The sequence below is a fragment of the Phanerochaete carnosa genome (genome assembly GCF_000300595.1).
Source record: "Phanerochaete carnosa HHB-10118-sp unplaced genomic scaffold PHACAscaffold_5, whole genome shotgun sequence".
Lineage (NCBI taxonomy): Eukaryota > Fungi > Basidiomycota > Agaricomycetes > Polyporales > Phanerochaetaceae > Phanerochaete > Phanerochaete carnosa.
In genome coordinates this window covers 523,977-550,259 of record NW_006767632.1, presented here as the reverse complement: position 1 = coordinate 550,259, position 26,283 = coordinate 523,977, and the positions used below count along the sequence as shown (strand labels likewise).

At 52.8% G+C, this 26,283-nt stretch overlaps 7 protein-coding genes across 7 annotated transcripts; all 7 read left to right on the top strand.

Moving 5' to 3' along the window:
• The first annotated feature begins 911 nt into the window (after positions 1-911).
• Positions 912-1,896, top strand: PHACADRAFT_255451 (uncharacterized protein). The gene has a single exon (XM_007395366.1). The coding sequence runs from the start codon at positions 1,577-1,579 to the stop codon at positions 1,811-1,813; it is 237 nt and encodes a 78-aa protein (XP_007395428.1). The 5' UTR covers positions 912-1,576; the 3' UTR covers positions 1,814-1,896.
• Positions 1,897-3,930: 2,034 nt separating this feature from the next.
• Positions 3,931-7,378, top strand: PHACADRAFT_208608 (uncharacterized protein). Its single transcript, XM_007395365.1, has 11 exons — positions 3,931-4,403; positions 4,459-4,522; positions 4,576-4,883; positions 4,936-5,077; positions 5,136-5,258; positions 5,460-5,519; positions 5,575-5,681; positions 5,740-5,973; positions 6,034-6,745; positions 6,801-7,148; positions 7,209-7,378. The coding sequence occupies exons 1-9, from the start codon at positions 4,169-4,171 to the stop codon at positions 6,414-6,416; spliced, it is 1,656 nt and encodes a 551-aa protein (XP_007395427.1). The 5' UTR covers positions 3,931-4,168; the 3' UTR covers positions 6,417-6,745; positions 6,801-7,148; positions 7,209-7,378.
• Positions 7,379-9,288: 1,910 nt separating this feature from the next.
• Positions 9,289-12,255, top strand: PHACADRAFT_255446 (uncharacterized protein). The gene is made up of 14 exons (XM_007395364.1): positions 9,289-9,775; positions 9,835-9,897; positions 9,949-10,015; positions 10,068-10,374; positions 10,429-10,453; positions 10,507-10,595; positions 10,652-10,735; positions 10,785-10,820; positions 10,876-10,896; positions 10,951-11,201; positions 11,251-11,442; positions 11,504-11,568; positions 11,627-11,653; positions 11,710-12,255. The coding sequence occupies exons 1-14, from the start codon at positions 9,489-9,491 to the stop codon at positions 12,089-12,091; spliced, it is 1,896 nt and encodes a 631-aa protein (XP_007395426.1). The 5' UTR covers positions 9,289-9,488; the 3' UTR covers positions 12,092-12,255.
• Positions 12,256-14,108: 1,853 nt separating this feature from the next.
• On the top strand, positions 14,109-17,903 carry PHACADRAFT_142974 (uncharacterized protein). Its single transcript, XM_007395363.1, has 13 exons — positions 14,109-14,440; positions 14,490-14,631; positions 14,682-14,938; positions 14,991-15,789; positions 15,844-16,040; positions 16,095-16,496; positions 16,552-16,662; positions 16,718-16,795; positions 16,849-16,968; positions 17,024-17,099; positions 17,155-17,391; positions 17,446-17,629; positions 17,682-17,903. The coding sequence occupies exons 1-13, from the start codon at positions 14,135-14,137 to the stop codon at positions 17,758-17,760; spliced, it is 2,988 nt and encodes a 995-aa protein (XP_007395425.1). The 5' UTR covers positions 14,109-14,134; the 3' UTR covers positions 17,761-17,903.
• Positions 17,904-18,734: 831 nt separating this feature from the next.
• On the top strand, positions 18,735-21,095 carry PHACADRAFT_183921 (uncharacterized protein). The gene is made up of 5 exons (XM_007395362.1): positions 18,735-18,881; positions 18,944-19,329; positions 19,389-20,230; positions 20,257-20,787; positions 20,863-21,095. The coding sequence occupies exons 3-5, from the start codon at positions 19,418-19,420 to the stop codon at positions 21,046-21,048; spliced, it is 1,530 nt and encodes a 509-aa protein (XP_007395424.1). The 5' UTR covers positions 18,735-18,881; positions 18,944-19,329; positions 19,389-19,417; the 3' UTR covers positions 21,049-21,095.
• A 506-nt stretch (positions 21,096-21,601) lies between these two features.
• PHACADRAFT_255433 (uncharacterized protein) lies at positions 21,602-24,393 on the top strand. The gene is made up of 13 exons (XM_007395361.1): positions 21,602-21,923; positions 21,983-22,045; positions 22,099-22,165; positions 22,221-22,530; positions 22,585-22,609; positions 22,663-22,751; positions 22,808-22,891; positions 22,940-22,975; positions 23,031-23,051; positions 23,106-23,356; positions 23,406-23,597; positions 23,659-23,723; positions 23,782-24,393. The coding sequence occupies exons 4-13, from the start codon at positions 22,416-22,418 to the stop codon at positions 23,888-23,890; spliced, it is 987 nt and encodes a 328-aa protein (XP_007395423.1). The 5' UTR covers positions 21,602-21,923; positions 21,983-22,045; positions 22,099-22,165; positions 22,221-22,415; the 3' UTR covers positions 23,891-24,393.
• Positions 24,394-24,827: 434 nt separating this feature from the next.
• On the top strand, positions 24,828-25,817 carry PHACADRAFT_78567 (uncharacterized protein; the record flags this gene model as incomplete). The annotated part of the gene is made up of 2 exons (XM_007395360.1): positions 24,828-25,048; positions 25,103-25,817. Coding segments are annotated over 2 exons (936 nt in total), but the record flags the coding sequence as incomplete, so codon positions are not given.
• Between the last annotated feature and the right edge of the window lie 466 nt (positions 25,818-26,283).

Sequence of the window (26,283 nt, the reverse complement as noted above, 5' to 3'; positions counted from 1 at the left end):
TTCCCACAGTTTATAGGCGGTAAACCATGAGGATCTCCCGGTGAGTTCCTCTACTTACTCTGCATCCCTCCAGCGTTCTCCGCACATGAAATCTTTTCGAAGATGCCCCCAGCGTCCAGCGGCACTGTTCTCCACTAGCTGCCTTTCCGGCCCGTATACTATGTATGGATCCGATGCAGACCTGTGCAGACACGCCGGAGGACGGTCGGGGCGGATAAGAGCACAAAGTTACGTTTATCCTCCATACGGTCGGTCGCGGAACTGACCCTTATGCCTCGCAGGTATCCCTTGACATGCACCTGTTCTGCCATGTCCGACGTCCAGAAGGTGCTGTCCGTCCGTCCGACCTGCGCCTTCGAGCCGCAAAACAGCCGTGCCGATTCAGGGCCACCTCGGCGCGCAAGCCGCACCTGGGATCCGGTTCGTGCTGCTCCTGAACTTTGTAGCAAGGCGTCCCACTTCTCTTTCCCACCTTCGTGGACATGCTGCACTAGGACCATGGGAGTTCCCCTACTTCTTCTGTCTTCACTGCTTCCTCATGCCCCGCTAACCGCGGATTGTGATATATTACTGTTGCCAGGATCTCAAGTGTTTAGCCTCAGGGTCTCAAACTCAAGCCCAAATGCTGCTCTCAGACGTCAACTGTTGACTTCTCACCTTGATGTGAACGACAGCTCTATCCCCGAGACCGGAGGCCAACTATAGGAACGCTGGATCAAACCATTCATCTGGTCTTCTGAGGGAGCGCGCTTTACTGACGACATTTATGGCAGAGTATCGCCCGTCCTTCCTGGACCGTGGCTCTTTTATTGCTCATTGTAATCGCGCCCGCACGTCTGTTCCTTGAGATCTGACTCGCGGAGATTTTGCGCCAAGGTTTCGACTGGCCACCAATGACGTCGGGCTCGTTCCGAACGTCCTTCGTGTTCAGGCCAGCGGATATTTTCAGGCAACGCACGAAACGACCTGCATTTGTCCGGCCATCTAAATGCCGGACTTACCGTTTCCAACTTTCCTCGCCCATACCACGATCGCGATACCTCCGTCATTTCGTCGCCAGCCTCAGGCTTGACCTGGTCTTCTTCCGCTGTTGCTATCAAATAGGATTGTATCAAACCGACTGCATTCGAACTTGACTTAAGCTGCGGCTCCGCTATACCGCCAACATCTATTCTCGATCGACGACTACCCTCGAGCTTACAAGATATCCACTGCCGTCTTTCCTCCCCAATGCCTAGAGACGACACCAGTGTTTCGTTATCTCCGCACCGACGACAGCTTCCGGCTTGTCCGCCTCCGCCTTCGCCCTGCCGGCCTCGCCTGCGATGCTGGGGCAGCAGGTGCCTGTACGCAATTTTCCTTTGTTGACAGCCAAGGTCCTCGATCCGTGCCTGACGGCTTCAAATAAGCACCTGCCTGTAGTGCGGTCCGCACGCTCTCCCCGCACGCCCCTCCCGCTGCCCCTCGCCCCTGGACACCTCTTCTCCCGCTCAAAGGGCCCGCCGCCGCCGCCGCCGTCGTCGCAGGTGGATCGTGCGCCCCGAGCGCTCTGCGTGCGTCCGAGAGGTCGATGCCGATGCCTTCGAGGCCGTCCAGCAGGCTCTGGAGCGCCGCGGGCGGGACGGCGTTGCAGGCGAGCGCGCGCGCCATGTCGTTGCGGACGCCGTCGAGGTCGCCGCGCATAAGCGCCACGCGGAGGACTTCGAGCGGACCTATGCGCGAACTGGGCGGCATCTCGCTTTCTCCTGCTTTTTGGTCTTGGTTGGAGCTGTTTTGCTGTTTGGTGGGTTATATCAGGGATCGTCGCGGATAGTGGAGCGCGGATGCTCTTTGTACTTTGTGGCTGTGCGATCGCAAAATTAAATATTCAGGGCCGCGGATATGTTAGTATTTCGTGATGTACCCGCTCGACGGAATCGGATCTTACGTTCGTGTATGATTTTCGGTGGCTTCAGCGGGAGACGCAGCAGTACATGGACGTCAGTACAAGACAATGAATTGCGTCCGCCGTCGTACACTTTATAGCACGCCGTGTGAAAATGTGCCACTGCGTGGCGGACATGAGGCCATTCATCGACATCGACCAGCTGGTCACGCGATCGATGGAGGAGGCCCAATCCTTTGTGTGCTAAAATGCAGCTGCAGCTGGCGTGCTTTCACGTGGGGGCGGGTACTCGACGTTCAATGTTTCAATACCCAATTGCATCCTCGGCACTAATGATTGGGGCTGGTAACGTGGCGCTATGCATAACAGGACCTCGGTAGACTCCGGAACTCGTTGGGCGACACTTGGCGCAGCAATTTTATGGCAGGGGTCATAGCATGCCAGTTGGCTATGCCGCCAACTCAGTTTCTCAACTCGGTTGATTAAAGCATATAAAGTACGTGCTGTGCACAAATATATATTTAAACATGGCGTGAGACTGACAGCGGACGGATCAGTTCATTCAATATAGTTTTCCCCGTCACAGAGGTGGCAGATAGGCCGCTCGCGAACACGCGTGGTCTTCTATCAGGCTGAGGCAAGCGGTCTCAAGAAAGGGCAGTCCAGGCCTTCACTCGCGAAACACTAGCTAAGTAGATCTGGTGATGCGGGCGAGAGTTCTATACATCAAATAGAGGACGGAATCATGATAAAAACGAAAGGTATAATCAGAGGTTGGACTAATGCACAACATCATCGACCTTAACATTGGTGTAATCATGTTAAAGAAACAGCAATAGCCATCAGCAATAAATGGAGATGAGTGACGTACCCAATAGCAGGGGAAAGCCATCTTCCTGCCGCAAACAAGCCCTGGGGCTCTTTATACGACCAGTAGCATTCGTTACAAGCGCCAGCGGCACGACTTACGGTGCGTTACTCAGGCTGTATAACCGAAGACACGGGTACCACAAGAATCGTAGAGCTTGGGCGGGAGCGGGGCGCGGTGAGGCGCAGGAGCACTAGAGGAAGAGGGAAGGAACCCGAGACGCGACGCTCACACGACCCAATGTCCAATGTCCAATGTCTTATACCCGCGAGCGTCCGTGAGAAATTCGTGTACATGCAGGCTTAGACCCGGGTTGGAGCGAGAGTGTTTACTGCGCATACGTTCTTACTCACAAGCCAGCCATACGCGTAGTACGGCAGCAGTACAACGCGGTCGCCTGGCGATTCTTGAAGTATGAACCAAGGTACGTGGGATTTATCCGTCAGTCGCTGTGCTTGTACAGTACGTTCGACATTTAGTGCGACTACTGCCAGAACGGTACTAAGCGCGATCCCCAAGCGTAGCACTTGTAAGTATCTGTGCTGATACTGAGATACTGCAGGCGGGGACTGTAAGCATGAAAGAAATCCACGAAGCTGCCAGCTGGCAGGACCGGAGATATCACAGCCACGTGTGGCGGATCAATATTACCGGAGCGCCTTTGCATGGCTCCGGCGCCGGAAGCCGGGCACTTGCAGCTGTTCGTCTCCTGCACTGTCGATCTCAGTCTACATCTATCTGGCGAATAATGCTCCGGTCAAAAATCTCTGTTTAGTAGTCTTTGATGTTCGTCGGTTGTTCTCGCTGGAATTTTGGGTGAGCAAGCCCGGATCAGTCCAGCGCTGGACAGCGGGTCGTCGCAACATGACGAGCTGGTAGCGGCCTACCTGGGTGCATCTCCCGGCGCACGCGAGCCTAGTTGTTGTGTGGCCAGCTAATCATTGTCCACATTCACCTCCAGAAGAACTCACTTTGTTCCACGTCCGTCTGTCTCCGCTTCGGCTGCAACCTGATATCTATGCTATAAGCTTAGCGGATGGCAAAGCTTTCGGTCTAGCCTGCTGATTTGCAGCTCTTTTGAACGTCGAACATGCAGGGTCAGCTATTTCCGGAGGCGCTTTTCGCAGGTACGCGCTCGAAATCTCTGCCCACCATCAGCAATTAATGTCCTCATGCCCCACCGCGGTCTCGTGCCAATGCAAATCTCGGTCTTTCCGTCGATCCTTCAGGCAATCCCTTGCAATCTGTTCCCAAGCTATTGGTCGATCTCTTCCTGCGCCCAGACATTGAACCCGATTTTTTCTCCGCCGGTCTGGTCATCTCCGGCGACATCGCACCAAGTGTCTCACCCAACGATATATATCCCAGATGCCAATAACAGCTTGTAGCGTCCCTCCTCGCATTGTCCGGCGAAGATGTCGTCCACCGCTTCGCTCTCTGATCCCGAAAAGCAAGGCACACCGTCTGCCAACGAGGTGCACGCGCTCTCCAACGACGCTAATGGGCATGTGAAGGCACGAAAGGTGACCCTGTCCGACGTCGATGTCGCCGCAGCGGTGACGGCTGGGAAGGATTTGAGTGCTGTCGACGAGAAGGAGGCGAAGCGGGTGCGGCGGAAGATTGATATGCACATCCTGCCGTTAATGTGCCGTGCGTCTGGTTGCTACTCTGCATGCTGAAGAATACTGACCGTATGGCGCCACAGTGATCTTCGCCCTGCAGTACGCCGACAAGAATGCTTTGGGACAGAGTGCAGTGCTTGGTCTCCTGTATGTCCAAGGACACTTTTCTTTCGTGATATGGTGTACTCAAGCACGTATAGTCAGGACGCGCACCTGACGCAAAACGAATACAATCAGCTGGGCACGATCTTCTACGTCTTCTACTTGGCCGCAGAATTCCCTCAGAACTATTTGCTGCAGCGATTCCCAGTCGCGAAGGTCCTCTCGATCAATATATTCCTCTGGGCCGTCCTGTTGCTCTGTCATTCCGCCGCAAAGAGCTTCGCTGCGCTCGCTACAGTTAGGACGTTCCTTGCCCTGACGGAAAGTGCGATCATGCCTGGATTCATGATCGTGACTGGCATGTTTTATACTCGCGAGGAGAGTGTCCGGAGGGTCGGAAGCTGGTGTAAGTGGCCAATCTCCACGACACTCAGATGCTAACATACGTGGAATTTTAGTCCTCATGGACGGCATAGCTATCATCGCACTAGGCTTTATCGCTTTTGGCTGTCTGCACATCAAGACAGAGAGTTTCGAGCCCTGGCAATGGCTAAACGTCATTTTCGGTCTCACCACGCTTGTCGCTTCTATCTTGTTCTGGTATGCCAACATCACTCCACCGCTATATTTTAGCTGAACTCGATTCTGACTTGATCAGGTTCTTCTTCCCAGACAGCCCCACAACGGCATGGTTCCTTACTCCGGAAGAACGTGTCACGGCAGTCGCACGCATCCGCGTTAACCAGACTGGCGTTGAGAACAAGAGGTTCAAGAAGTCGCAGTACGTGTTTTCCTTCCGTCCTCCCCCCGTCAGCCCCGCCCCTGCCATACAGGGCGCAATTCCTTTTTGGCGGATGCTTGTTGTGACTCCAGCGCTGGGAATAACCTGCAACATGTTAGCCTCATCAACGCTTTCACTCTGCGCTTTGCCTAGGTGTGTCTTGAAGAAGTACTAAATCTTATTGTATGCGCGCTTTCTCAGGTTGATTGAGTGCCTCAAGGACCGAAAGACGTGGATGTGGTTCTTCTACGCAGCATTCTCGTTCGTGGATATCCGTTCTTGATCCTTGGATACTTGATTAACAGGTGGCTCGCAGACAAGTATCGAATTCACTTTCGAATCAGCGCGGGCTCATCGTTGCTGAGTTTGGATTCACCGATTTCCAGACGACGCTCCTAGGTTGCGTCGACGGCGTCGTCCTGAGTATGTCGCATCAATCTCTTCTCATCTGATCTCCATCCTCATATCGTTTTTGCGCTAGTCCTTGCTGTTGTCTTCTCAACAATTTTAGCCTCGCGCCTACCAAACGCGCGAGCCTACGTCGGTTTCGGCGGCTACTGCGTCGCCCTACTCGGCGCGATCCTCGTCAATACTCTACCCTCGCGTCTCAAGGTCGGACTCCTGTGCAGCTACTGGCTAGGCGCCGGCGGCTCCTTTGCGCCGTTCGTGGTCGCGCTCTCGTGGGTCGGCTCGGTGACCGCCGGGCACACCAAGCGTATGTTCTACCTTCTATGACCTTTGGGACACAAGGAGGACGGCTGACGTCGCGGCGCAGGTGTGTCGACGAACGCGATCATGATCATCGGCTACGCGCTCGGGAACAGTGTCGGGCCGCAGCCGTGGAAGACACAGTACCAGCCCCGCAACCACGTCCCGTGGACGGTCATCTCGGTCTGCTGGGCCATGTCCGGCCTCACCATGCTCCTTATCCGGTGGTACCTTGTGCGTGAGAATGCGAGGCGCGACCGCGAGCAGGCCGCCGCCGCATCTGCTCTGCGCGAGCAGCAGGGCGGAAAAGAGAAGCACGAGGCGGATGAGGAAGAGGATGGGGAAGAGGTGTACCTCGAGGATGCGAAGGGCGAGGAAATCGGGAAAGTCGACAAGGCGTTCCTCGACCTCACTGATATTGAGAACCGGGATTTCCGGTATGTGCTATGAGATCGCGCTTATGCTTAATGTCGTATGCAGATAGCTGTCGTTGGCTTTGTCTTAAAGTCGTCGCGCCTTGCTCACGTTTTTTGTTCGCGTACAGTGTACACTTCGCTTTCGAATTCAACTCTCATCTGTCGGCACTGAAGGGACTTCTGGTTGGTTTTTGGCGGCACCAAGTACTGAAGCACTGGTGGTCCACGAGTTGTCCCCGACAGGCTGACTGGTTTACAACGCGGCGTTTGTGAAGGCCGAACAGCTTCACGAGATTGCAGAGGTGAAGCTTGGTCCTTATTTTGATATGAACGTCAGGACGCTGCGGAAGTACCTCCCGAAAGGTGTGCTTGGTTACGTTATGGCATAGTTCAACGATGCTTACACAAGTGGCGGTAGTCTAGCAGGCGACAGAATAATCTTCATCGCATCCTCAACTGCAAAGTTTTCCGGCATCACGCCCCAATAACTCATTTACTCGGCCTCTAAGGGCGCCACGGAGCAGCTCGTGCGTGTGCTAGCGAAAGACCGCGGCGAGAAGGGCATCTCCGTGAACGCTGTTTCTCTGGATACCACAGATACCGACCTCTTCCGCAACGACGGCAGGGACGAACAGTACGTCGAATGCGTTCGAAATCTGTACCTCATAAACAGATCCCAGTGGCCGGGGATATCGTGCCGTTGGTTGCGGTTTTGGCGAGAGACGAGGCCGAGTGGGTGAACAAACAGTGTATCATGCCCAACGGGGTAGGCTTTTCGAAGATCAAGTTCTATGAGCATCGTGCCTGACTGCTGTTTGTCCCGTAGGGGATGGCAACAGAAGGAGCTGGGAACACCATGTTTGGTGAACACCCCTCGATCAATTATTCATGCATCTGAGTAGCACGTCAGTAGACTCGGAGTAAAGGATGTTCTCTGGGTCGCAGACGGAGGAAAACGTATTCTTAAATTTATATGCGGCAGAATGACTTTTTAAGGTACGGTGAGTTTCTTTGTTGCATCTGGCCCCGACGAGCTGGATTGGGACATGTTAGTCTCTCAGAGGCAGACGCTTACGGAGTAGGACATGTCTCTCATTGCTCGGACGCATCTTCGCTCTCCTTACATATCGAGCAACAGATTACGCGCATGATATGTTCGTCACTCACAGAGATCCTATCAAGTTCCTAGTGCATCTGAAACAAACATACACACAAGTAGAGACGACAAGTAAAATAGACCGATTTGCGGCCAGCAATCTTGGTACAATTGGATCAGAACGTCACCGTGACAAAGCCGGCGGTTAGGCCTAGTAGCTGGGAGCCAGAGTCGCAACATCAGACAAGAGCATCAGCTTGAGGAGACGCAACAAAAGTATAGATAGTTCTTCTGGAATGGATCGGGTGTGTTCAGATACTAGAACGAAGAGTTATGGTCGTGCGATCCGGGAAGAGGCACGACTGCCACTGATGGGTAGACGATGCAAAAAAGTCAAGCCCGAGGTTCGCATTCGAACCCAGAACCCTGAAGGGAACGTCTAATGCGAAGAATCGGATTTTTACACCACGCACTTAGCCGTTTCCCGCATCTGGGCCCAGGGGGGGGGGCATCACTGCTAAGCGCTGAAAACAACCTCGGTGGGGGGAGGGGGGTCGGCAAGCATCTAGCAGCGCTCGGGACCTCTGGAAGCTCTGATAAGATTAAAATTCCTGTGCGATGCACATTCCACCGACGGCGAGGCGCACTCTTTGCTATCCTCCCGCCGTCTTTCCCTGGTACCACAATGCATATCCATCAGTTTTCACCCCCTGTAACTATTTAGCTTAAGAAGAATATTGCTGCCTGGCAAATCCATTATGACCTCGCAGAGGAAATGCATCGTGTGGACCTCAAACCTTACGGCAAAGCTGCAAAGCCATCGGGCTGTCACATAAGATAGATTTTATTCACCGGAAGCAGCATTGAAACAGTGAAAGCGGTCAAAAAAATGCTGCATCCCAGCAGATGAAAGTCTTCTGTGGATATTGTGGAAGAAGCTACACCAAATCGGAGGGAGACATACAATGTACCTGATAGCAACACAGTTGAAGAAGTTAGCAAGGGCTGGTGGTAAAACGAGAGAGGAGGGAGTTGACCATGGCGAGAGAACCGAAGTGGAAGACCGCACGTCTGGAGTAGATAGCGCACTGATCTAATCTATTTGGGCGTCGTATCTTATCAAAACCTCGGGGTCTCGGGCGCTTGACACCGAGGTTGTTTTCAGCGCTTGTTAATGTTGCCTCCCCCTTGTCTGGGCCTGACTTCTTTGCGTCATCTACCTGTGAGTCCTCGTGTATTTCTTCAATCGTTGACCAACGCTAACAACCGACTTAGAGCTCCAAGGATTAATACTGTCCATCAGCCATTTCTACACAATACATATATTATGAGCGTCACTTCGCCTTAAGTGTCCACGACTATACGACGTGTCCGTAATGATTATATCCAAGCTGCAGGACATTTCCACCTCGTGCTCCCCCACTGCGAGATGTTCGTGATATTTTGTCTATGTCTTAGTCGGTCATCGTGGATGCCACTCCGAGGAGGCCCCGGAGCCGTTCTGCAGGTGAGTCTGAAGTGCGCCTGCCGCGATAGCCTTGAATGATAGCCTCACAGATACAGAGGCTGTCTAAGCAATGTTCGAAGGAGGACCGAGAGGCACGGTGAGAACACGCGCATCTGCCAAGAGAAGCCTGTGCGGGAGGCTGTTCAAGGATCCAGCGCCTTACCATAAACGCTGCCGCGCATCCCCAGTGATAAAAAATCGCCATATACTTCCTGCTTGAATGTGTTCCCCACCTACCGTGGACGTCTGAGGTATGATCTCGTATCACTGTCCCAAATTTTCATGCAGAATTGCATTCGTTTATGAGGCATACAGGGCAGAAGGCTTCAGCGTCTGTACCTGGGCGGCTTTTAGAAGCTTTCACTTACCGGCCTGTATGATGCTGTGCGTAGAAAAACTCAGCAGTCTTAGAGTTACGTCCGACAATGGCGGTATCCATATAAGATGGAGTAGGTGTACTTGGCTCCCAAAGCTCAGCCTCAACCCTTGCTCACCACCCGAGCATGTCGACTGTCGCTCTGCAGCAGAACCAAGCTGTACTACTGCAAACCTTTGCCACACCTGGTGGCAGAGCTTCAACACGTCGAGTCACTCCGCCTTTCCGCAGCCCAACTTCGCCGTTGAGTCTTCGCTCGGAGTCCTCTGGGTCCACCGCAGTCGCCTCCGGCCAGTTATCTCCAAATACAGATTCAAATTGTAGCGGAGCTCCTTCCGTGGTCAATGCCCTCAAAATTGTGCACATCGCACCTCAAGATGTCGAAGAACTGAAGTACCATCGGTCCATCCACTAGTGAGTTCCAGCAGTCGGGCAATCTGATTGTGATCTATGTACCTAATTCCCTTATCTAGTCCCTCAGATCCCGATAAATCCGTAGTCAACTACATTCGGCCATTGCAGACATCCTTTGACCGGTCAGGGAATTTGAGTCGTGTCTTGGCTTGGTACTGAACACGTCCATGTAGGGAAACAGACCTAGCGAATTGGACTGAAATCCGGGGTGGGAAGCCGTACTTTCATGACTCACAGAGAGTGCGCATCTTTTTAATGCCTTGATTGTATCTCCCGGCTCACTACCTCCTAGTCGTTGCTTACTCGCACAGATCTCTACGACGAAGATAGCGATAACCTTGTGTATATTGAGACTGCGGCGAAGACTTTGTACGACCGCCTCGAGGACGTTCGAGCCCGTGTACCTGAGGACACGGAAGTAGTGCTGTGTAGGACATGGTCTAACGAAGAAGCTGGATATGTTGTCGGTTACTATCTGGCGAGCATGTCCAAGCAAGCTGTCTTTTGGTTCGATCCGCTGGAGGATGAAGAGTCAATGATTGGTACATACCTGGTCACGGACTCTGGGAGCCGTTGTGTCGTTTCGCAGCCTCACCTTGGTACGCGTCTCTAGATTTTACATCTTAATTCGCTAACGAGATCAATCCGAGCAGGACTGGCAGTCAAATGGCAATTCTGGTCGGTATTGTCTCCGCACGTCCATCAAGCACGAGACTAATGCTCCTGCTAAGGTTACATGTCGAACTCTTTCCTGGTCACCGTGCCCTGTCGCGAGATGCCCAGCAGGAGCTCAAGCGTGCCTTCGATTTCGGCCAGTGTGGTACGGCCAGTCTGTCAAAGTGAAGGGACACGTGCTCACACCTCATTCGCTCGCAGACGCAATCACATCGCAGAATTCGATGTTCCCGTACGATCCGGATACCGCCACGCGCTTGTCGAAATGCTTCAAGAGCATCACTAGTAAGCCGCTCCTTGGGTGCCATGAGTCGAAAATTAACACTCTTTGTAGCCGATAAGGCCAACGGAGCAGGGACTTTCATCGCAGGTGTGTCGTCAGTACTCATTCTCTGGTTGTTGTCTGACATGGCTACTACTACTAGCACGGCTACTCGGCACAATATGTGAGCAGCCACTTTCCCACTGGACTACAAATGCTTTAACTACCACCATAACAGATCGAGAGCGATTCATGGCTTTCTGGGGAGAGCCCGGTGCTAGGTTGACCCGCAGCGAAGGCGCACTAGAAAAGGATACCGAGAAACGACACTCTTGGTTCCTGATATTGGTGTCGCCTATATTCTTCTTTATGCCCTTCCTCTATATGCAGGAGTTCGAGGGGCTCTATGTGGACAAGACGGTCCACTACTATCCATGGCGCGTGTTCATCGAAGGCCTCAAGAAGGATTGGGAAAACTCCATTACTCCCGTATGTACTCCGCCTTTACTAACAATGCACGAGACTGAATGCATTGCAGGCGACAGTACTGATTGCCACGAATATCAGCTTCTTATCGATCAATAGCATTGACGGAAATGGCGGCCCGCGAAAAAGTACTGCACAGATCATGAGCTACATCTCGACTATTCTGGCGGCCTTCATATACATCGTCTGCCAGATTTTGCAGAGGCACCATCGGCACCATATCCACGGGCAGGCAACAGATGCGGTTCGCTCGCGTTTCGTACTCTCTGCCGCGAAGTAGTGCGATTTACATTTTATATATCTAGCTCAAATATATCTCCAGGAGGTCTGAACGACTAATCGGAATGGAGGCAATAGCCATCGCATTCAGGTGAGCTGCGTTCTAAAATGTTTAGCAGGCCACGCCTGATCTCGTTTCATGGGGCTAGTATTCCAACTGCATTGTTCCTATGGAGGTAAATCCGTTTCATGCGATCTCATGGCATGTCACTAACTTTCTGTTTTGTACCAGCATGCTCACCTTCCTTGCCGCCATGATGACCGTCTTCTTTGACGATACCACTTTCCCGACGCGGATTGCTCTGGGAGTGCTGCTCGGCCTGATGTTCATGGTCCTGGTACTGCTATTGTACCTGGAGTCAGAGGGCTCGGCACGCAGCACGTTCGACAGCTTCCGTCTGGCCAATATGGTCTTCAACGCGGTCTCCGCATGGTGGAAAGCTCGCTTGCCGAGCTTCAGCAAGCCGACTTCTGCTGATGATGATCGCGTGGAAGATGAGCAAAGCTCGAGCGGTGCTGCTAGTGCACCGTCTAGAGCGAGCATTGCGGGACAAGTGCGCCGTGTACGACGTTGGCTAAAATGGAGTAGGGAGCCAGCCCCTAGCCCTGTCTAGGATCGACGAGCCCTCCAACTTTCTCGAGTATAGAAATCTCGCATACACGTCGTTCAAATTGGTTATGACTTATAAACGTCAACTGTTATACCTTGATACCAATGTCTTCGAAGATAATAATGCTTTTATCGAGTTCAAAGCCCGTAATACACTCGAAGTAATTTGTGCGGAAAGAACTACATGTGTGAGGTGTAGATCCCTCGAACTCGGCGTACACCAGCGCCTCGTGTGGCCCCCGTATGGATACGCTGCCAGCGCTGAGAGACCTGAGGTGGCAGACCGCTTCCCCCGTTTCGCGACATACAATTTTGGATATTGTGTACTATGGTACACATATACTGCTTAAATCTCAGAATTTTCTGAGGGCGGGAGTGTGGAGCCACAGAGAGTTCGCAATTTTCAAAACGTGCGAACTATCCCCTAAACACGTCCCATGAACGACCATCTCAGTCTGCTAGGCCATGTCCGGCCTCACGACGCTCCTTATCCAGCGGTACCTTGTGCGCGAGACGCGACCGCGAGCAGGCCGCTGCAGGGCGGAGAAGAGAAACACAAGACGGATGAGGGAGAGGATGGGGAAGAGGTGTACCTCGAGGCGAGGAAGTCGGCAAGGTCGACAAGGCATTCCTCGACCTCGCTGACATCGAGAACCTGGATTTGCGGTATGCGCTATGAGATCACGCCTATGCTTAATGTCGTATGTAGATAGGCTCCTGTCGTTCGCTTTGTTTTGAAATTCAGCCCGCGCTCGATAGCCATCTTAGCAGGACCGAGACTATAACACGATATAACCGAACACCTTTCGGGAGGTACTTCGCCGCGGCTTTGGTCATGTGCATGAACGTTTGAACGTCGAACAGCGGCGTCCTGACGTTCATGTCAAAGTTGGGATCAAACTCCGCCTCTGCAATCTCGTGGAGCTGTCCGACCTTCACGAATGCCGCGTTATGGATCAGGATATCGTGCCTCCCGAGCGACTTGACCATATCCTCAGCAATGCGGATACCCTCCTCAGTGGAGGACATGTCGGCCTTGGCGGCCACAGCGCGTCCGCGGCCCTCGTTTTTAATGTGCTCGACGACATTCATCGCCGCAGCTTCGCTGCTGCTGTAGTTGACAACGACGTGTGCACTGTCAGCTGCGAGTCCGAGTCGAAGACAGCTTGCGGATAAATTAGTGATTCAGTACTTCGTGCCGCAAAAAAACCACAGGTCTCTTCAGTGCCAACAGGCGAAAGCTGAGATCGAAAGCGAAGTATACTATATGTAGCTATAGACAAGAAACGTGAGCAAGGCGCGACAATAATGCCGCGGTCCTGGTGGTGGAAACCATGTACGATATTTGTACACAGCATGCATTTATTAGTATTGAGGTGGAATTTACTCTCTCATACGTCACGACTCGTGGAGAGCCATTGCACGCGCATGCACATTAATTGTGTACGGTCTGTGCACAAGCGTCGACGGCACGAGTGGCGAAGAGAACAGTGACACATCTGCGGCCGGCATGCTGGGAATGGGGGCCTCTTGAGTAAGTTCATGGCGCATTGCTCTCGCCGCACCCAGCAACTCTGCTGTCCAATCTTGGTGGCTTACGGCACTCTGACCTCCCCCTTAGTGAGCAAGCATTCTATTGCATGCTTATGTATTCATCAGCATTACATTTTCTGCGTTTTACATACTGTAAATAACATTCTCGTTCTTTGTGCCATACTTATTGAGGGACGAACGTTCTTTCTAATATGGTGGACGACGAGCTTCATGTTAGCGTTCTCCAAATGGCTTCTGATTGGTTGGTGAATGCATCGAGCCGTGGGAATAGCGGACCACAATCACAGTTTGAACGTAAAGTCGTCGGCACCAGATGAACGTCTGCACATCACCCCCAAACACCACTCACTCACGACCTGCGATGACAGAGGACGCTAATGGGCACGACGAAGAGAAGGATTCGCATCTCGTGGCGGACAGTCCCGACCAGATGAGCTTGGCTGAGCATGAGGATGGTGGGGAGCCCAGTGAGAACAACGAGGCCAAGTCACCTATGCAAAACGGTGGGGATGGTAGAAATGCGAAGCAAGGGAAAGAGGACAGCAGGGAGAGCGAGAGCGAGGAGGAAGAGGACGAGGACGATAATGCGGAGCACCCCGAGCAAAACGCACGTGTATCCGACCGCTACGATGTAGGTGCCGCTGACGGGGGCGAAGATGATGAGGACTATGACGAAGGAGATGAGGACGAGGATGATGACGAAGAGCCTGCACTCAAGTACGAACGACTAGGAGGGTCAGTGCACGATCTCCTCGTAAAGGACTCTGCATCCGCGCTAGCTTATTCCCACCAACGGCTGGTACGTATACAACCTTTTACCCGCGAGGATGCTGATTTGTTTCTTGCAGGCACTTGGTACGCATTCGGGCATCGTTCATCTTCTGGATATGCAAGGTGAACGCACCAAATCCGTGAAGCCGCATTCTGCTAGTATTCTCGATATGTCACTAGACGAGACCGGTGACTTCATAGCCACTGCATCCATGGACGGTAAGCTATTCACTTACTGCCTAAGTTCACGTCTAACATACGATACGTAGGACAGGTCGTCATATACTCACTCTCCACGCCGGAAGTCTACTCGTTCGATAAGAAGCGACCAATGCGAACAGTATCGTTGGAGCCTAACTTCGCAAAGCGCAGCACGCGTGCATTCGTCTGTGGTGGACTGGCCGGAAATCTCATCCTGCATGAGAAGGGGTGGCTCGGGCATAAAGAGACTGTCCTTCACACCGGAGAAGGGCCCATTTGGCAGGCTCGATGGCGTGGCAGGCTGATTGCGTGGGCAAACGACTTGGTATGACACTTTAGCCCCGTGCATGACAAATTTTCACCATATTATGCTGCAGGGTGTCAAAATCTACGACACTGTATCCCAGATGCGCATCATTTACATCGACCGACCTACCGACAGCCCGCGCGCAGACCTGTTCAAGTGCACACTACACTGGCAAGACGACTCGACGCTTTTGATTGTATGGGCGGATCAGATTAGGGTCTGTCGAATTCGTGCACGTCCACGCTCTAACGTCAACCCTTCCGCGAATCTTCCCCCGTTGGTCGTCGAGATCACAGCCGTCTTCCAGCTCGACTGCATGATGGCTGGCATCGTCCCTTACCTCATGCCGGAGAGTGCAGGTTCGCACACCTTGCACGCCGCTCCGACAAACACGACCAAGTCGCAGCGGCCGACGCTCACTGCGTTCCTTATCCTCGCGTATACCCCTCCCGACACGTCCCTTCTCACAGGCAACGAGGCTGCATCGTCGCGTGCGGAGCAGGCGCGCAAGGCGGCAGAGCGGCCAGAGCTGCGCATCATCTCGCGAGGGGGTGAAGAGCTTGCGAACGACGCGCTGAGCATCACGAGCTACGAGCGCTGGGCCTGCAACGACTACGTGCTGATCGAGGTACCTGCAGCCGTGGAAGGCCAGGCTGGGAGCTATGTTGTGATGAGTCCGAAGGACGTCGTGCTCGTGAAGCCTCGTGACTGGCGGGACCACGTCTCTTGGCTTGTAGAGCGGAAGCGGTTTGAGGAGGCACTGGACGAGATCGAGAAGCATAGCAAGGAAGGTGACGAGGACGAGAAGCACGAAGGGATCAACGCTGTGACAATCGGACAGCGGTATATCGAGCATCTGGTCAGCGAAGGTTAGTGTCCCCCGGATAATTCGAAGTAAAACATCGCTGACTTGTCCAGCGCAGATGACTACATCAAAGCCGCCCGTTTGTGCCCGAAAGTATGCAGACAAGATACGAAGCGGTGGGAAGACTGGATATTCTTCTTTGCACAGAAGCACCAGCTACAGGCTATCATTCCCTACGTGCCGACAGAGGAACCGACGCTTGGACGCCTTGTTTACGAGATGATCCTAGCTTACTTTTTGTCACAGGACCGCCAGGTGACGCTTTCAGGCCCAGTGAACTCAAAGCTACTTGCTGACCAGATTCTACAGATGTTGCTGAGGACAATCAAGGACTGGCCGGTGGGTATATATGACATATCTGCCGTCATAGTTGCTGTCCAGGCGGAGCTCGACCGTGCTCCCTCAACGTCGACTTCACCCTCAAGTCCGGTGACATCAGACGCTGTGCTCCTCATGGAGTGTCTCGCCGAGTTGTACACCATGAACCGTCAGCCAGGGAAGGCGTTACCATACTTCCTGCGCCTGCGCCGTCCCAACGTCTTTGACCTCATCCGGGAGCACAACTTGTTCACCGCAGTGCAAGACCAGGCGCTGCTCCTTGTCGAATTCGATTTTGAGCTGATGGACAAGCGCCGTAAGGCCGGCGAAGAGGTCGATCCGAACGAGAGCGCAGCGATCAGCTTGCTCGTGGATCATATTCACTCCATTCCGGTGGGTACTATCTGTTAACGCTGCACGTGACAGAGGGCTGATGCACGCTGTGTAGATCGGAAGGGTGGTGCAACAGTTGCAAGCCAGGGACTTCTACCTGTACTTGTACCTAGATGCGCTGTTCGCTAAGGATCAGCACTTGACGTCGGACTTTGCTGACACGCAGGTGAATTCTATTATGGATAATGTCTGCTAAGAGTGACTGACTGAGACTTGAACAGGTCAAGCTGTACGCTGAGTACGCTCCCAAGAAGCTGATAGACTTCCTCCGGTCGAGTAACTACTACAACTTTGAGCGGGTGCGTCAAGCAGTCTCTTCTTACACTGACGATGTGACTGACGTCTTCAACAGGCCTATAAAGTTTGCGAGGAGCGTGACTTGGTCACAGAAATGGTGTTCTTGCTTGGTCGCGTGGGTGACAATAGAAGGGCGCTCAATCTAATCATCGAGAGATTGGGTGATGTCAATCGGGTATGTTCGGGGCGGTTTCACTTATGCTAGATCTGACTTGGACTGTTCTTTCTAGGCTATCGACTTTGCGAAAGAGCAGCACGACGATGACCTCTGGGAAGACTTGCTACGCTATTCGGAGACACGACCAGGTTTGCCCTTCTGCTCTTGGTGTTCTCGGTACGCCTCTAACATCTTCCGCCGTAGCCTTTATTCGCGGTTTGCTAGAGAATGTCGGCGCTGAGATCAACCCAATTCGTATTATTCGGAGGATCAAGAATAGCTTGGAGATCCCTGGACTGAAAGGCGCGCTCATTAAGATCCTGCACGACTTTAACCTCCAAATCTCGCTGCTTGAGGGGTGCCAAGACATCTGCAACGGTGACTGTGCCGACCTTGCACAGAGGTTTCACAAGAACCAGACAGCTGGCTTCTTCCTCAGTGGTACGACCACTTGCGCTTGCTGCAACGTGGGGGCAATTGACGGATATTCTACAGAGAAACAGACGTGCCCGGTATGTGGCGATTCGCTCATAGAGAGCAGTCAGTCGCTGCTACTCCTCTTCCTGTGTCGGCATATCGTCCATGCGCGTTGCATGAGCAAGAGCGAGCTCTTGCAGCATCACACGGAAGTCGGGCACAGCCTCGGCGGGCGCGCAGGAATCGGCGAGAAGATCGCCTTGTACGTCTGGCTTAATCTTCCTCCTGTACTGCTGTGCTCAATTACAATGCAGGACGGCGCTCGTCCGGGCACGCCTCGACTGCAGCTGCCCAGTCTGCCAGAAGAAAGGGGAAGGGGTACTACGGACTTGACGGCGCATGGCTATGATACCTACAGATTCGTCATATGTGATACTAAGCACCACTTTTGCTTATGCGCTATTTCACTGGGCAGCGTTAACCCAGGCGACGTAGACATGGAAGATACGATAACGCGCCACTATGGCAGAGGCACATTATCACTTCTTTTGATTCTTCTGTCCACTTGAGAAGTGCTTTGCCCTCTCTGGCTCTAAGACACACGGCAGCAATTATCCAAATTGCCCCGCGGCGGCACGGCTGCCATATGTCATGCACCCGGATGTCCATAGGGTGTTGGGATGTATTATCGTCTGGCGTGCCGCTTGGCTTACGGCCCCTTGCCAAACACGGGCGATGAGGTATATCACCTAGAGTGCTTACAACATGACCGGTGCCTTGACTCTCACTCGGGCTCAGGAGTATCGGCTAGCACAGTGTTAGCCGATTCCCTAGGAAGGCTCAGCTCTCATTCGCTATTGGCTACACATGGTCACAGTATCTGCCTCAGGCCTTCCAGAGGCGCAAAATGCACCCAACCCTGCGGCCTGATCTTGAGTGGAATTTGCTCAAGCGCCCGTCTGTGCAACTTTCTGTGCCCCACTGGGAATATATTGTGCCCCAAAATGCCAGCCCTCAGAATGATTATACTCAAATGGAGTATTTTGTGGCATGTATACAGAGTACAAAGTGTCCAGAAAGTCTGCCTCAGATCCGAAAGGTCCATGTTCAAGTGTCTAGCCATAAGCATTCGACTTCCTGCCACAAGCATATGCATCTTTCAATGCTACTCCCGGCGCATGCACAGCTAAGGCTCAGTATTCGTACTCGTCCACACTCCGCAGACGTCCTCGCAAAGCTGAGAGCAGGCACTCTGGGCAGTTCTCATCTAATCAGTCGATGATAATGTTGATCGACTTTGATAAAGTTCGACGCTCCCTGACGCCATCCGAAAGCGGAAGCTCGAATGACTTCGACCGTAACGACGTTGAAATGCAGCAACGCTTCACTTCCTGTCCTTTCTTCACCTTGCCACCACAGCCAAAATGACTCTACGGAGGCTGTGTGTCCGCGGTGACTCGATAAAGGTTGCACTCCCTGAGTAAACCGAAATTTTAAGTACTACGGAAAGCAAGGCGAGTGATATAAAGTTTGAGAATGGTCACGCGACGTGCCAGTAGCTCACCACCTTTCGCAGATGCGTCGAAACTGCTCAGTGCTTAGCTACATAGACTCGCCAGTCAGGTCTGGTCTCTACGCTTCGGGGGAGGGGGGGGGCCGCATGCATCTCATTGCATCTCATTTGGGCAAGGGATGCGACGCTCGCAAAAAACCAGCCTAGTGCTCAGCACTCAGCGCTCAGCTTGTGGGCCGATTGTGCGCGCTCAGCCGTGCCTCAGCCATTTGGCCCCGGGGGCGCTGCATGCGTCCCTGATGCCGACTTGCCACGTCCCCGCTTTGATACACTCTGATCAAAGGACATTCTGCTGATTGCGTTCAACTGCCCCTTCCTCTTCGACTTCCACCCCTAACGACACAAATACGGTTCTTGTGTCGAATTTGAGGTGCTGCTCAGGGACCAAGGTATGTTTGTCATATACTAAGACTATGCGATGGCTTACAGAACGACATGCCTAAACCAGAGTCAATTCACTCAGCTTCGCTTGTCGCCATGGCTTGTCGAATGCCTCAGGAACTAGTCGACATCGTGCTCGAAAGCCTCTCTGACAACGAGGCATCGCTCAAGAACTGTTCCCTTGTCTCCAGGGAGTGGTCAATCTCAAGCTCATCGCATCTCTTCAGAAGATTCCGTTGGCCTCCCTGTGTTTCCACTTGGAAGATCTCCAATGAGATCTGCGAGAGTGCACTCGAACGCGATAGTGGCTTTACATTTCTGCTGGGATTACTCTCGTCTTCTACGCGACTTCGAGACTCCATTTGCGAGCTCTACCTTTGTTGTCATAGATTCGGGTGTACATCCAGTTACAATCTGGACGTCTCGTTGTTCTCTACATTGCCCCGGATTCTCGCCATTCTCCCTCGCCTCCGCGTCCTGGAACTTAACGCTTGGCCTGTCTCCCCTCGCAAGTCCCTTGCACATATGCGATTTGAACAGCAACAGGCCTATGCCATCGAAGAGCTGCGGATCATCTGCAACTTTAACATCATCCCGGTTCTGCTTTCCCCCTTCTGTCGTATCTCCAAGCTCACTATCACCTGGCGCGAACTAGGTGTAGAAGAAGCCCAGCCGTTCCGCCCAGATACACCTATTGAAGTGCGTTCCATCACTATCAACGGCCTAGAGGAGGCCATCCTGCTATTATTGCAAGGAGGTCTGGACCTTACGGCTGTCCGTAACCTCACGCTATCATCTCCGCCGAAGGTTTCCAAACCTGTTCTCGGGTCGATCATTATGTTCATGTCCTCGATAGAGTCGCTTGGATACGAGCAAGTCGACCCCTCTGCCGCACCATTCGACGCACAGGTTTGTCCTCCCCTACACACCGTCAGGTGGGTGGCGGTCTTTTCGCATTAGCCGTGGAACCTCGGGATTTCATCGACGAGGAATATGAGGACGCGATCGACCGTGACGGGGTGGATGCGAGCCGTGTTGGAAGGGATATAGACGGAGGTGCCGCTGTCACCGGAGGATATAGTAGGGCCGTTGCCGAATGGAAAGGCGATGACGAGGAGATCGAAGGGGGCAGCATCGAATACTCCGACTGGGAGCACATCCTGCGTGACCTCCGAATCTTGGTCACGGATGTCACCGAGAACATCACCATCAACCTAAGAGTTAACGAGGCGTACACCATCGACGATTTCTCGGAGCCTGACGATATCCAGGACATTACAAGATCTCTGCGAAAGGCATTTTCCCTTCTCGACTGGGCTGGTCTCCAGGCTGTCACCCGCAGGTGCTCAGTGCTAAAAAGTCTGCGCTTTGCGATCGCCTACGAAGGCTTCATTAGGCCAGGCGAGTGCGCGGGAATCTTGCTCAAGGTCATCAAGAAGAGTCTGGCAAGCGATGTAGTCAGCAAGGTGCGATTTGAAATCGTCGATTGTAAGCCCTCATGTATTTCTCCAACCGTTGACCGGCACTAAAAACCGACTTAGAGTTCCAAGGACTGTCCCCTGCGTCATTTATTCGGTTATTTCTGCCCAATATCTCCAAGCGTCACTTCGCCCGAGGTGTTCACGGCTATACAATGTATTCGTAATCATCACATTGAAGTTACAGGACATTTCTACCCATGTACTCCCCAGCCGCGAGATGTTCGTGACGTTCCGTTGATACCTTAGCCAGTCATTGCAGATGCCACTCCAAGAACATCCCGGAGCCGTTCTGCAAGTGAGTTCGAAGTCCTCTCTACTGCGATAGCCTTCGATGACAGTCTCACAGATACAGAAGCTGTCTAAGCAATGTCCGAAGGAGGATCGAGGGGCACAGCGGGGACGCGCATCTGCCAAGAGAAGCCTGCACGGGAGGCTGTTCAGGGATTCAGCGCCCTGCCACAGACGCCGTCGCACATCCCCAGTGATAAAGAATCGCCATGTACTTCCCATTTGAACGTGCTCCCCGCCTACCGCGGCTGTCTAAGGTATGATTTCACGTCGCTGTCCCAAATTTCCACGCAGAACTGCATTTATCTACGGGGCATACGCGGCAGAGAGCTTCAGCGTCTGTGCCTGAGCGGCTTAAGAAGCTTCCATGCCCCAGACATGTCAGTGTGCACGACTCATTGGTTTGTATGATGCTGTGTGTACAAAAATCCCGCAGTCTTAGGGTTACGTCCGACAATGGCGGTACCCATATAAGACGGAGTAGGTGCACTTGGCTCTCAAAGCTCTGCCTCAACCCTTGCTCACCAACGGTACCCGAGCATGTCGACTGTCGCTCTGCAGCAGAACCAAGCTGTACCACAGCAAATCTATGCCACACCTGGCGGCAGGGCTTCTGCACGTCGAGTTACATCGTCCTCTCGCAGTCCGACTTCGCCGTTGAGTCTTCGCTCGGGGTCCTCTGGTCCCATTATAGTCGCAAGCGTCTCCGGCCAGTCATCTCCAAGCACGGACTCAAATTGTAACGAAACTCCTTCCGCGGTCAATGCCCTCAGGATTATCCGTTTCGCGCCTCAAGATGTCGAGATATTGAAGTATCATCGGTCCATCCACTAGTGGGTTCTGGCAGCTGAGCATTTTAATCACTGTTTATGTATCTGATGTCCTTATCTAGCCCCTCAGATCACGACAAGTCTGTAGTCAAAAACATCCAGCCGTTGCAGACATCCTTTGATCGGTCAGAGATTTTGAGTCGTGTCTTGGTCATCGATGCTGACTACGTCTACGCAGGGAAACACGCCTAGCAAATTGGACTGAGATCCGGGGTGGGAAGCCGTACTTTCATGACCCGGAGAGAGTGCGTATCTTTTTGACGCATCAATCCTAGTAGTCCCTGGCTCACCGCTTCCTAGTTGCTGGTTACTCGCACGGACCTCTACAATAGCGACAACCTTGTCCATATTCAGACAGCCGCGAAGACTTTGTACGATCGTCTCGAGGATACTCGCAGTCGCGTACCCGACGATACTGAGATAGTGTTGTGTAAGACATGGTTTACCGAGGAAGGAAAAGACTCTGAAGAGGCTGTCGGATACTACTTGGCGAGCATGTCCAAGCAAGCTGTCTTTTGGTTCGAGCCATCGGAAGGCGAAGAACCGACGATTAGTGCGCATCTGGTCACGGACTATGGGGTTCGCTGTGTTGTTTCACAGCCACACCTTGGTACGCGTCTCTGGATTTTACATCTCAACTCGCTAACGAGATCAACCCGAGCAGGACTAGCAGTCAAATGGCAATTCTGGTCGGTACTGTCTCCGCACGTTTGTTAAGCACGAGACTAATGCTCCCGCTAAGGTTACATGTCGAACTCTTTCCTGGTCACCGCGCCTTGTCGCAAGACGCCATGCAGGAGCTCCAGCATGCCTTCGATCTCGGCCAGTGTGGTATGGCCGCTCCGTCAGAGCGAATGGACACATGCTTACACCCCGTTCGCTGGCAGACGCAATCACATCGCAGAATTCGATGTTCCCGTACGATCCGGATACCGCCACGCGCTTGTCGAAATGCTTCAAGAGCATCACTAGTAAGCCGCTCCTTGGGTGCCATGAGTCGAAGCTAACACCTTTTGTAGCTGATAAGGCCAACGGAGCAGGGACTTTCATCGCAGGTGTGTCATCAGTACTCATTCTCTGGTTGTTGTCTGACATGGCTACTGCTACTAGCACGGCTACTCGGCACAATATGTGAGCAGCCACTTTCCCACTGGACTACAAATGCTTTAACTACCACCATAACAGATCGAGAGCGATTCATGGCTTTCTGGGGAGAGCCCGGTGCTAGGTTGACCCGCAGCGAAGGCGCATTACAAAAGGATACCGAGAAACGACACTCTTGGTTCCTGATATTGGTGTCGCCTATATTCTTCTTCATGCCGTTCCTCTATATGCAGGAGTTCGAGGGGCTCTATGTGGACAAGACGGTCCACTACTATCCATGGCGCATGTTCATTGATGGCCTCAAGAAGGATTGGGAAAACTCCATTACTCCGGTGTGTACCTCGTCATTACTGATGCTGCACGAGACTGAATGTATTGCAGGCGACAGTGCTGATTGCCACGAATATCAGCTTCTTATCGATCAATAGCATTGACGGAAAGGGAGGCCCGCGAAAAAGTACTGCACAGATCATGAGCTACATCTCGACTATTCTGGCGACCTTCATATACATCGTCTGCCAGATTTTGCAGAGGCATCATCGGCACCATATCCACGGGCAGGCGACAGATGCGGTTCGTTCTTCTTTCGTACCCTCTGTCGTGAAATAGTGCGACTTACACCTTATATATCTAGCTCCAATACATCTCCAGAAGGTCTGAACGACTAATCGGACTGGAGGCAGTGGCCGTCGCATTCAGGTGAGTTGTGCGCCAAAATGGTTCATGGGCCACGCCTGAGTTCATTTCACGAGGCTAGTATCCCAACCGCATTGTTCCTGTGGAGGTCAATCCGCTTCATGCGATCTCATGGCATGTCACTAACTTTCTGTTTTGTACCAGCATGCTCACCTTCCTTGCCGCCATGATGACCGTCTTCTTCGACGATACCGCGTTCCCGACGCGGATTGCTCTGGGAGTGCTACTCGGCCTGATGTTCATGGTCCTGGTACTGTTACTGTACCTCGAGTCAGAGGGTTCGGCACGTAGCACGTTCGACAGCTTCCGTCTGGCCAATATGGTCTTCAACGCGGTCTCCGCATGGTGGAAAGCTCGCTTGCCGAGCTTCAGCAAGCCGACTCCTGATGATGATGATGATCGCGCGGAAGATGAGCAAAGCTCGAGCGGTGCTGCTAGTGCACTGTCTAGAGCGGGCATTGCGGGACAAGTGCGCCGTGTACGACGTTGGCTAAAATGGAGTAGGGAGCCGACTTCCAGCCCTGTCTAGGATCGACAGGCCCTCCAACTTTCTCGAGCATAGAAATTTGCGCGCACGTCGTTCAAATTGGTTATATATGTTATACCCTGATACCAATATCTTCGAAGATACCAATACTTGTATCAAGCTCAAGGTCTATAATGCATCCGGAATAATTTGTGCGGAAAGAACTACGCGACCCCGCTTGCGTGAGGTGTAAGTCCCTTGAATTTAGCGTACGCCAGCACCTCCCCCTGGTTACGCTGCCAATGCTGGGAAACCTGAGGTGGCGGACCGATCCGTTTATGACGCATGTAAGGGGCTAATGCCGGGCGGGCACCCTAAATTGAATAGGAGGTCAATTTTCCGCAATGTTCGCCGTATTCCGCATTGGCCCTTTCTCCGTCCTACATCCTCGCAGTTTACTATCGCGCATAAGTACCTGATAGCCGACATCCAGAAGAGCCCGTGATCAGATAGTGAACGGGCACAAGGTACAGTAGGTATGCCCCTATCGCCTGTCTGGCTTAGTGCTCACCGAGCTGGCTATCTCCCAGAGCTGTCGTCAAATGGATAAATACCGGAAGCCTGCAAACGTTAGCTCAAGTAAACACCCTAAATTGTATCTCGAGGATGGTGACCTTGAGCTGTCCGCTGAAATGCCCGATGGGTCGCGACAGCTCTTCCGGGTTTCTGGAGCACAACTTCGTTGCGTCTCGCCTGTCTTCAGCGACATGCTCGCTCTGGGAGGACCTCGCGATGAAGTTGTTATGATGCCAGATTCTGCGGAGGATCTCGCGGCCCTCTTAGAGTCTGTGTGCATCCCCAGGTACGCTACAGAACACAGATTTTGTGGAAGCAACCTCATCATCTCCTCTGGCAGCTCTCTCGTCCGCAAATTGAAGACCACCCCTGAGTCGCAATGCGCGATCGAGTTGTTCGGGCTTGCTAAGATAGCGAGAAAATATGGAATGGACGACATCACCGCTGTAATTGTAGAGCACATCCAAGAGCAGTGGCCGCGGAGCCTCGAGGAGTGGGACGCCTCCTTTGCCACATGGAGAACCAATTCGAAGACTGCCGCGACGAGAGGGGACGTCCCTGAACCTGTCTCCGCCATCAAATTCGCATTGGAGTTTGATGTGCCTTCCATTCTGCCCGCGGCATTTTACATGCTCTCCGTGCAGGATTTTGGCGACACCACCACCGCATCGCCGGGTGCGGAAAGCATGCCTTCCATGGCACGCTGGGATCTCACGGACCATGCGATGCTACTCAAACTCATCTGCGGCAGAGACAAAGTACGAAACCATTTTAAGACGTACCTCTCGTCCTTGCGTTGCGAGCAGGTTGCAAACCCGCAGAAATCGCAATCGAGTATAGATGCTTGCAATCATGCCAAGAACGCACTCCTAGGATCGTTGATGCGCGGCGACTCTGCTTTCTACCCACACGGACAATGGGATTATTTAGAGATCCTGCGGCTTGTACAACTGTACAAGCCGCTACGCGAGAGGTTTTGCTGCCTCTATACTGCGAAGACTGTAAGTACTGCAAGGGTCAGCATGTGGGAGAAATTGCCCGAGTATTTCGGTATAAATCGCAGTGATGTTCATTAATTTCTTCCCTTTAAACTTGTAACGACAGACCTGTTATGATTATGTCACTGCACTGTGGTTTCCGCGCCGCATCATTCAGACTGGACCATCGATGTAATGCGGGATTGCATTGCCCTGAATCTACACAGGGTCTGGTTTATCACCCAGCCACCTCCTCCTGGACCTCGTTCAGCACAATTTCTGGCTTCGCCACTAATACTTATATCAAGTTCAAGGTCTATACCACATCCGGAAGAATTTGTGCGGAAAGAACCGCACAGCGCCGCTTGTGCGAGGTGTTAAGTTGGCGTATACCAGCGCCTCGTACGGCTCTCACCTGGTTATGTTGCCAGTGCGAAAATTGGCGGAACGATCCGTCTAAGGGGCTGGTGCGGCCAGGCGGTCACCCTAAATTACCGGAGGTGGGGCCAGCTTCCCGCAACATTCGTCGCATTCCGCATTGACC

Bases quoted from the DNA above. Each gene is read 5' to 3' on its own strand.
- PHACADRAFT_255451 (XM_007395366.1), top strand. From the start codon at position 1,577: ATGCCTTCGAGGCCGTCCAGCAGGCTCTGGAGCGCCGCGGGCGGGACG.
- PHACADRAFT_208608 (XM_007395365.1), top strand. From the start codon at position 4,169: ATGTCGTCCACCGCTTCGCTCTCTGATCCCGAAAAGCAAGGCACACCG. The intron at 5,078-5,135 runs GTATGCCAACAT...TGACTTGATCAG, and splicing joins GTCGCTTCTATCTTGTTCTG to GTTCTTCTTCCCAGACAGCC. The intron at 5,682-5,739 runs GTATGTCGCATC...TTTTTGCGCTAG, and splicing joins CGTCGACGGCGTCGTCCTGA to TCCTTGCTGTTGTCTTCTCA.
- PHACADRAFT_255446 (XM_007395364.1), top strand. From the start codon at position 9,489: ATGTCGACTGTCGCTCTGCAGCAGAACCAAGCTGTACTACTGCAAACC. The intron at 11,443-11,503 runs GTTCGCTCGCGT...TTATATATCTAG, and splicing joins ACGGGCAGGCAACAGATGCG to CTCAAATATATCTCCAGGAG. The intron at 11,569-11,626 runs GTGAGCTGCGTT...TCATGGGGCTAG, and splicing joins GCAATAGCCATCGCATTCAG to TATTCCAACTGCATTGTTCC.
- PHACADRAFT_142974 (XM_007395363.1), top strand. From the start codon at position 14,135: ATGCAAAACGGTGGGGATGGTAGAAATGCGAAGCAAGGGAAAGAGGAC. The intron at 16,663-16,717 runs GTGAATTCTATT...AGACTTGAACAG, and splicing joins CGGACTTTGCTGACACGCAG to GTCAAGCTGTACGCTGAGTA. The intron at 17,100-17,154 runs GTTTGCCCTTCT...CTTCCGCCGTAG, and splicing joins CTATTCGGAGACACGACCAG to CCTTTATTCGCGGTTTGCTA.
- PHACADRAFT_183921 (XM_007395362.1), top strand. From the start codon at position 19,418: ATGGCTTGTCGAATGCCTCAGGAACTAGTCGACATCGTGCTCGAAAGC. The intron at 20,231-20,256 runs GTTTGTCCTCCC...ACACACCGTCAG, and splicing joins CCGCACCATTCGACGCACAG to GTGGGTGGCGGTCTTTTCGC. The intron at 20,788-20,862 runs GTGCGATTTGAA...AAACCGACTTAG, and splicing joins CAAGCGATGTAGTCAGCAAG to AGTTCCAAGGACTGTCCCCT.
- PHACADRAFT_255433 (XM_007395361.1), top strand. From the start codon at position 22,416: ATGTCCAAGCAAGCTGTCTTTTGGTTCGAGCCATCGGAAGGCGAAGAA. The intron at 22,976-23,030 runs GTGTGTCATCAG...TACTGCTACTAG, and splicing joins AGCAGGGACTTTCATCGCAG to CACGGCTACTCGGCACAATA. The intron at 23,598-23,658 runs GTTCGTTCTTCT...TTATATATCTAG, and splicing joins ACGGGCAGGCGACAGATGCG to CTCCAATACATCTCCAGAAG.